Source organism: Strongylocentrotus purpuratus, unplaced genomic scaffold, assembly GCF_000002235.5.
Source record: "Strongylocentrotus purpuratus isolate Spur 01 unplaced genomic scaffold, Spur_5.0 spur5_scaffold_8, whole genome shotgun sequence".
NCBI lineage: Eukaryota > Metazoa > Echinodermata > Echinoidea > Camarodonta > Strongylocentrotidae > Strongylocentrotus > Strongylocentrotus purpuratus.
The window spans coordinates 15,972,720-15,980,519 of record NW_022145614.1 but is presented as its reverse complement, the minus strand read 5'-3'; the positions used below and the strand labels follow the sequence as shown (position 1 = coordinate 15,980,519).

The 7,800-nt window shown below is 42.7% G+C and overlaps 1 protein-coding gene across 1 annotated transcript; it reads right to left on the bottom strand.

Annotated features, from left to right (window-relative positions):
* Window positions 1–415: 415 nt before the first annotated feature.
* On the bottom strand, window positions 416–7,558 carry LOC105437208 (collagen alpha-5(IV) chain-like). Its single transcript, XM_030975664.1, has 6 exons — window positions 7,555–7,558; window positions 6,739–6,873; window positions 3,863–4,080; window positions 2,930–3,112; window positions 1,931–2,131; window positions 416–1,561 (listed from the first exon to the last, which is right to left on the bottom strand). The coding sequence occupies exons 1-6, from the start codon at window positions 7,556–7,558 to the stop codon at window positions 431–433; spliced, it is 1,872 nt and encodes a 623-aa protein (XP_030831524.1). The 3' UTR covers window positions 416–430.
* Window positions 7,559–7,800: the final 242 nt, after the last annotated feature.

Below are 7,800 nucleotides of genomic sequence, written 5' to 3'. Positions count from 1 at the left end.
GCATAACATTGGTTGAAATTTAATTGTTAATAAGTCTTGAACCTTGCCAGTAGATTTCGCATACAAGTTTAAACTAGAAGCAAAATAATTACGTTCACGTTTAAACATTGCAATGGGACTTGCTTCAAATTCTGTTTAAATTGACTTGAAAATTGTCCATATTTCTGATACATAACTCCCAAATTGATTCGAACCATCATGAAATCAACTGATCTGAAAATACATAATTGTTCAAAATGTAAAAGTTACTTTCAAAATATATTCTAAAGGAATACAACATGATGTTTAGGATGCATTAAATGAATCATAAATGTATCAGTAATGTATCATATTGTATCATAATGTATTAGAAATTGAAGAGGAAAAAAGACACACAAGGTATCGTTTTATCATTTATACCAATTCTTACCCTCTTCACCAGATATTCCTCCTAGTGGGGGGTATCCAGATGGCCCAGCCCCTGGTAGAGGCAATCTTGGATGTCCGGGTGGATGGTATCCCTGATGCCTTGGTAGGGTGTCCTGGGCTGGCCAGGTTGGGGATACCCTTGTGGCGGTGGAGGTGTTCCAGGTTGTCCTGGTGGCAGATAGCCCTGTTGCCCATGTGGAGGGTATCCCGGTTGCCCTGGTGGGGATGACACACGTTGGCCATGTGGGGGATACTCTTGTCCCAGTGGGGGCGCTCCAGGCTGTTCTGGTGGGGGATAGCCATGTTGCCCCTGTAGAGGGTATCTCTGTTGCCCCTCTGGAGGGAATCCTGGCTGCCCTGGTGGGGATGCCCCAGGCTGGCCAGGTGGGGGTGCTCCAGGTTGTCCTGGTGGGGGATAGCCCTGTTGCCCCTGTGGAGGGTATCCCTGCCACCTTGGTGGAGGTGCTCCAGGCTGGCCAGTTGGGGGTGTTCCAGGTTGTCCTGGTGGGGGAAAGCCATGTTGCCCTTGTGGAGGGTATCCCGGTCGCCCTGGTGGGGATGCCCCAGGCTGGCCAGGTGGGGTTGTTCCAGGTTGTCCTGGTGGGGGGTAGCCCTGTTGCCCCTGTGGAGGGTATCCCTGCAGCCTTGGTGGAGGTGCTCCAGGCTGGCCAGTTTGGGGTGCTCCAGGTTGTCCTGGTGGGGGATAGCCATGTTGCCCCTGTGGGGGCAATCCTGGATGTTCGGGTAGAGAGTATCCCTGTCGCCTTTGGGGTGCCCTAGACTGGCCAGTTGGGGGATACCCTTGTCCCGGTGGGGGTTCTCCAGGTTGTCCTGGTGAAGGATAGTCCTGCTGCCCCTGTGTAGAGTATCCCGGTTGCCTTGGTGGGGATGCCCCAGGATGGCCAGGTGGGTGATACTCTTGTCCCAAAGGGGGTGCTTCAGGTTGTCCTGGTTGAGAATATCCATGTTGCCCCTCTTGAGGAAATCCTGGCTGCGCTCCTGTTGGTGTCCCATGCTGACATGGTATTGATTGCACCGCAAATGGGTTTTGAGAAGGATCCTTTAGGATGTGCTGGAAGGCTGGAATTGTGCCAATCCCAACTGGAAGATTCACATGAGCATTCTTAGGTGTTCCAGAAACATCTCCCTTAATCTGGTTTTCGAGAATAGAACAAGAAGAATTTTGTATTTGTCTGATTCATTTCAAACTTCAGCCATTCTGTTTCTTTCAACTGAACTTGTTACAAGGGTCGGATTGCCTTTTAAATGAAGATTTCTTCAGATAGTACAGGACATAAAATATACAAGGCGCTATATCAAATATCTTTTGGATGGGATTGGATTGGATACATGTACATGTACATTTAGGCTATTGGGGTTGCTTACATGACAATGCCCTCGCGATGACAGTAGCCAGGTAAAATGAATATAAACATTAAGTTCAACTTCTACATGTATAGTTCAAGTTCAAGTGACACAGAATGACATTCACAAAGGACTATCAACCTCTTCACATTCTTACCTCAACATAATACTCTACTTGAATGTTTGGACAGTTCTCGTAAGCGCAGGGAGGGATAGGAGGGATCAACATCTTCACCCTGTCGTAGTTCACTGACCCCATGGCTTCACACCCAGCTAGCTTCAGTTCAGCCACTGTCTTGACCGACTGCCTGTGGTGAGTTATGCCGGTGTCGTGGCATTGGGCAGTGAAATGTGCACTCTGCAATTAATTGATGGAAAGACACAGAAAGTACTACATTGTATTATCAGAGGTTGGAACAGACGTGAACCAAAAATTGTTCAAACTATCAACACATAATAAAAATGTGGATGAACATTAACTCGTTAGGCTGTGACTTTCTATAAAGGTGAAATCTAACCTTGATTTAGTTAATATTTGGTATTATCTACACCCGTGTGTAGGAGACGAAAAACAAACATTGTGCTTACATGTACATGTGCATGCCGAACCCTTGGGTCCCTCCTCCTCAGTGGTCGAACTGATAATTGTATTTGATATTAATATTATCCACCCTCAGTACCACTGAAAGAGTCCAAACATCCTCTAGCCTCGAGTACCTATATATTTCGGAAGGTACAGTTGTGCAGATAGTTCTCGTTAAAGCCCTTACTGATGTACTGTAACAAATGAAAGTCTTTGAAGCAATGCTATTGGTTTTCAATCATGTAAATGTACCAGGTACCGTGGCCGCTTGAGGATGAGATCCAGTCACTTTTCCAGAAGTTGGAGCATATAGACAAGCACTTCTCCAGATAAAGAACAATAGAGTATGTCTGTGACACAGACCTACTCGATTGTTCTTGCACTCATGAAAAAATGAACTCTGGTTATAATAACTGGAAGCTCTATTGCGCACTCATGTAAGCCTGCAACAACTCCTGATACTGTATCACTGACAGCTAATTACAGAATGCGTATAACAAATACTTTCAAATGGTCGTTTATATTATGTGCATAATATTCTTCTATGTTTATGTTTCTTGTGCTTCGACTTGCCTGTTGCAGTTTTGCAGTGATGTCAATGATCCTCCTAGAACTGTTGTTGTGAAGATCCAATGAAACAAAGATGTACTCTCCTGATACATACCCTCTCTTGTCAATCATTCCTTTTAGAAAAATAGGTCGTGAAGTACAGCAAAGACAGCATACTGTCTTCTCAACTTGGCGAATAGCAGGAACCTAAGTATACAGCAAAACATAAAAACAAAGATATGTATTCACATGGACATAGCCTATCTTGTCCAAATTGCCCTACAGAACAATGAGTCCTAACGCGCAGCAGAGATAGCATACTGTCTTCTTAACTTGGTGACTAGGAGTCACATATCAATCAAAAGCATTAAAACAGAGATATACATGTCACATCATTTTGTGTGTGTAGCCTCTAAAGAGCCTACAATGAGGCATTTACTGTAGCAAGTTTTGTTGGCGAGTCCCTTAAAGGAAACCTCACCTCAAAGAATAAGTGCAGGTATTCTGAAAAATGGGATGTATTCCTGCCCTTTGATGTACAATATTCGTGTTCTAGATGGGTATTGAAGTAAAGTCAGCTTGGTTGCCAGCTTGGCAACCTTGGGCAACTTTTTTAATAGCCATATTAGCAACATCAACTAATTAGCATATGTGCAATATGTAATAATGTTGCTAATCTCAATCCAGGAAGCCTGAAAACATGGATAATGGGACAACTTCCTTTTTTGAGAGAAAATTTTCCATACATGTAATCTTATTAACCCATCCCCCCCCCCCCCCCACACACACACACAAAAAATCATGAAATCGGTGAAATCTTCCTCTTCAGCGAGATAATATTGCTTAATTTAAAAAAAAAAAAAACCTTTTGAATTGTCCACAAAGAAATTTCCACAGCTAGTAAACGGCTAACCCCTTGCTGTTTCTCATCCAGAAAACAAGGGACCCCAAACTTACCAATACATTTAACTCGTAGTTCAGATCCTTCACACTGCAGATGCTGAATATCCTCATAGTGTGATGGTCAAATTTACCCGGTCGGTCGATGGTAACCTTGACGTAGTACCTCACATGCCCATAAGAATCTTCAAATGGCGGAGGCAGAGTCATATTTGGGATCTGGAACTGGAAGGTAAATCGATGCTCCCCGGCAGTCAGCGTGATTCGGTCTGTTTCTGGAGAAGAGAGAATATTCATCAATATCAATATTCAAAACGGGACCAATCACAGAAACAAAAACAAATATGTATAAAGAATACATCTCTGACATGCTTCTACCTATATGTATATTAATTGATCAATTATCATGTGACCTTCAACATCAGACTTCAAGAATTCAAATGCTTTACTTTCTTGATGCCAATTTGGTCGACAATGGTGCAATATTTAGTTGAATACAGTGCCGAAGTGTGACGTCATATACTGCCAAAGTTGTCAAGGCTGCTGGTTCCAAACAATTTTGTGCTTAAAACAATGATGTGGTGATCACACCAGCGCCATACACCGAATTCGCCCTGCTCCAGCCCGTTGCTTGAATGGTTTCTCGGTGGACTTCTTGTTCAGACTCTGTTGTTTGTAACCAGTAACCTAGGCGACGAGCGGATATTGCGGAAAGCCCCCATGACACCAAACTAGTTCTCACTACGTTCTGGAACCGTCCTAGATAATCGTAAAACGGGTTGTGGTCGGAGCAGAATGTGTAAAAAATGTCTATAATACGATCCTAGTTCGTTAGTAAACAATCCTAAATACGTCTCGTTTGTTCCCCGTCCACAGCCAGTTCATATTAAGTTCAGATCGGGTAGATTAGGCAGTCCAAGCCAGTACGTAGTCAGTTTAAACACATTATTAACTAGTTCTACCTCGTTCCCAATACGTCCAAACCCATTCTAACTAGTTCGCCACTTGTTCTTACTAGTTTTTAACCCGACCACCCCGTTCAGAGGCAATTCAACTCTTCCTCATCTCGTTCTGAGTGCGTTCGAACGCGCTCCTAGAGCGTGTGTAATCCCGTTCTGACTCGGGCGTTATAAAAACCCAGAGCGTTCTCGCCATTCCTCATTCCCGTTCAACTTCAACGCTTTTAGGCTTTGCAGATCAAGACGTTCAAGTCAAGCACTTATCACACCAAACTAGTTCTCACTACGTTCTGGAAAATGTTGCCAAACGGGCTCAAACTGTGTATGAACGGAGTGAACGTATTGGCAACGTACTATTTGCGATCTTTTCAGGGACTTCATGGACGGGCTCGGACTGGCTTGGACGGGAAGGGTGGTCTTGAACTTTGAGCCTGTTCAAAATTCTCCCCGTCCTGCAATTGGACGGAGTGACAACGAACGGATTTGCCGTACTATGAACGGAATTGTCGTACTTCGATCCTACTAGGAATGTTTTACCACGTGATGTGGTCGAGCATCAATGAGGAAGAACGCGCTGGATTTGTATAGCCCTCGAACCAGGACGGGGTTGTAAAGCACGATAGAAGCGCGTTCGGACGCACTAAGAACAAGACGATGACGAGTTGAACTGTCTCTGAACGGGGTGGTTGGGTTAGTTAGAACAAGTTCCGAACTAGTAAAAATTGTTTGGACTGCTTGGAAATATCAAATTGATCCGATCTGAACTGGATATGAACTGACTGTGGACGGGTACAGACGAGTTGGACGTATTGTGGACTGTTAATGAACGAACTAGGATCGTATTAGAGACATTAGTCCAGTCCGAGCCCGTCCATAAAGTCCTTAAACAGGTCGCAAACAGTTGCTATTACGTTCAACTCCGTTCGCACACAGTTTGAGCCCGTTTGGCAACATTTTCGAGAACGGAGTGAGAACTAGTTTGGTGTGATGGGGGCTTTAGCACTTTAGTACTCTATAATCACAGTACCAAGGGGGCAAAGTAGGTTTTTGAGACATGGAGTATTGTTTAAGGTCGTTAGGTATCAACGTGTTCAGGGCATCTCCTAGCACAATTTTCACGTGCACTACCTTGAAATTATGCTGCTAAAAAATGGCGGCCATTATGAAAAATGGCCGCTATGCTATACTTGTTGATCGATTTGGGGGATTTCTATTTAAGAGAACCTCATATTATCAAGTGTGATGTGTCATATGAAAGGAAATGAAATATCCCATATGATCATTCTCCCATTCAATAGGTATAAAAAAATAATTGCATAACAATTTTGAGCCAAAAATTTGAATTTTACCCTTGTCCCAAAAATATGAATTGCCCCAAAATACATAATTCTCCATGTTTAGAGAGTTATGATAACAACTGACTTGGAACTTTCCAAAAAATCTGTTCATAATCCAAATTCTGAGTTCATTGCTTTTCTAACAAAAAAGTGTTATCACTCTAACGATGACACTTTGATATTAGCTAAAATGGTTGCTAATGGCTGTCTTCTACTGAGCAACGCTAAAATAGTGAGATGAGAAATAGAGTATATCTTGAGTAGATGCTATCATCAAGCAGATGACTATGTTGATGGTAGGTATTGTGATATCAGATGATGCTATTGTCTTCATATTTTATTGATATAACTTTCTTTGTAAACATGCCTGGCAACCAATATATCAATGTGTTATCAGAAACCAAATTAGACTATCGGTCAAATAATACAAATAATAAGACCTGATTCCAAGTGACAGACACGATTTGCAGTCGAATTATTGTGAACAGTAGTTCACCTACTAGTCCACCTATATACGCCTAGGCCTACACCTACGAATTCACCTACGCCTACACCTACAATTTTGCCTACACCTATAGTGTCCAATTTCCCAATGAGAGCACACTCCTAAGAGTCTTTATAATAGCCCACCACTCACCTGCACCTAGCAGAGTGATCTCCTGTTTGAAGTATTCATGATTCGTGGTGTAGCTTTCTGTTCTTTGGTTGACTCCAGTCCCCGCGGACTCTTTCCAATGTGTGTATGACACACCGACGTATTTCATTTGAATACCTGCAGTGTAAGAAGAAGAAAAGAAAATGTAAAAGAGATCTATAGTAGAATTTATGCTTGAACATGTTAGATTATTAATAAAAAGGAAAGAACAACAAAATCGAACAAGTACGCCAAAGTACTCCTCAGGTTCATTCAAACATTGTTTGTAAATTAATAAGGTAGCATACTAGCATTACCATTTGCAAATTTTAACTCTCTAACTCTCTAACGTACACATATCACATACGTACGGCTCGGTGTAAAAATATCAGAGGTAAAAATGTCAGAGGTAACAATGTCAGAGGTAACAATGTCAGTGGTAAAAATGTCAGAAGTAACAATGTAAGAGGTAATAATGTTAGAGGTAAATATGTCAGAGGTAAAAATGTAGGGGTACAAGTAGGAATGTTTATTTAGGAGTTCACCAACACAGAACGTTTGGCGTGCACATCAGATAGGAAGCGAAGTGACAGACTATTTTTATCCCGACTTTTGTTGTATCAAATGGTTTGAACAGGGGTGTAAAAATACTAAGTCAAACCAGTAGAAACCTTTACAAACCAGTAGAGTCTAATGGTTTTGAAGACCAGTATAATCCTATAGAAACAAGTAGGATCTAATGGTTTGAACATGGGTGTAAAAATAATAAGTCAAACCCGTAGAAACCTATTAAGTCTTATCATTCCACAGGGCTACTACCCATTGTGCCAGCCCCAAATCCCTCCGTGCAGGGGCGGCGATCCCGGGGGGACGGGGGGGGGGGGGACACGTCCCCCCCCCCTCAATTTTTTCAGGGGGATCGTCCCCCCCCCCCCCGGAAAATTTGAAAAAGTGCCCCAAAAAATGTATAGCAAATAAAGACTAAAGACTGCAACACACTTTTAGGCTCTGGAGGGCCCAATAGTGTATCGTTTAGCCTAATAAAAATGCAAAATCTTCTAGCTC

Excerpts from the sequence above, each read along its gene's own strand:
- LOC105437208 (XM_030975664.1), bottom strand. Across the intron at positions 4,081-6,738 it reads GATCACTCTGCTAGGTGCAG|AAACAGACCGAATCACGCTG; the intron begins GTGAGTGGTGGG and ends TCTCTTCTCCAG. Across the intron at positions 1,562-1,930 it reads AAGTAGAGTATTATGTTGAG|ATTAAGGGAGATGTTTCTGG; the intron begins GTAAGAATGTGA and ends CTCGAAAACCAG.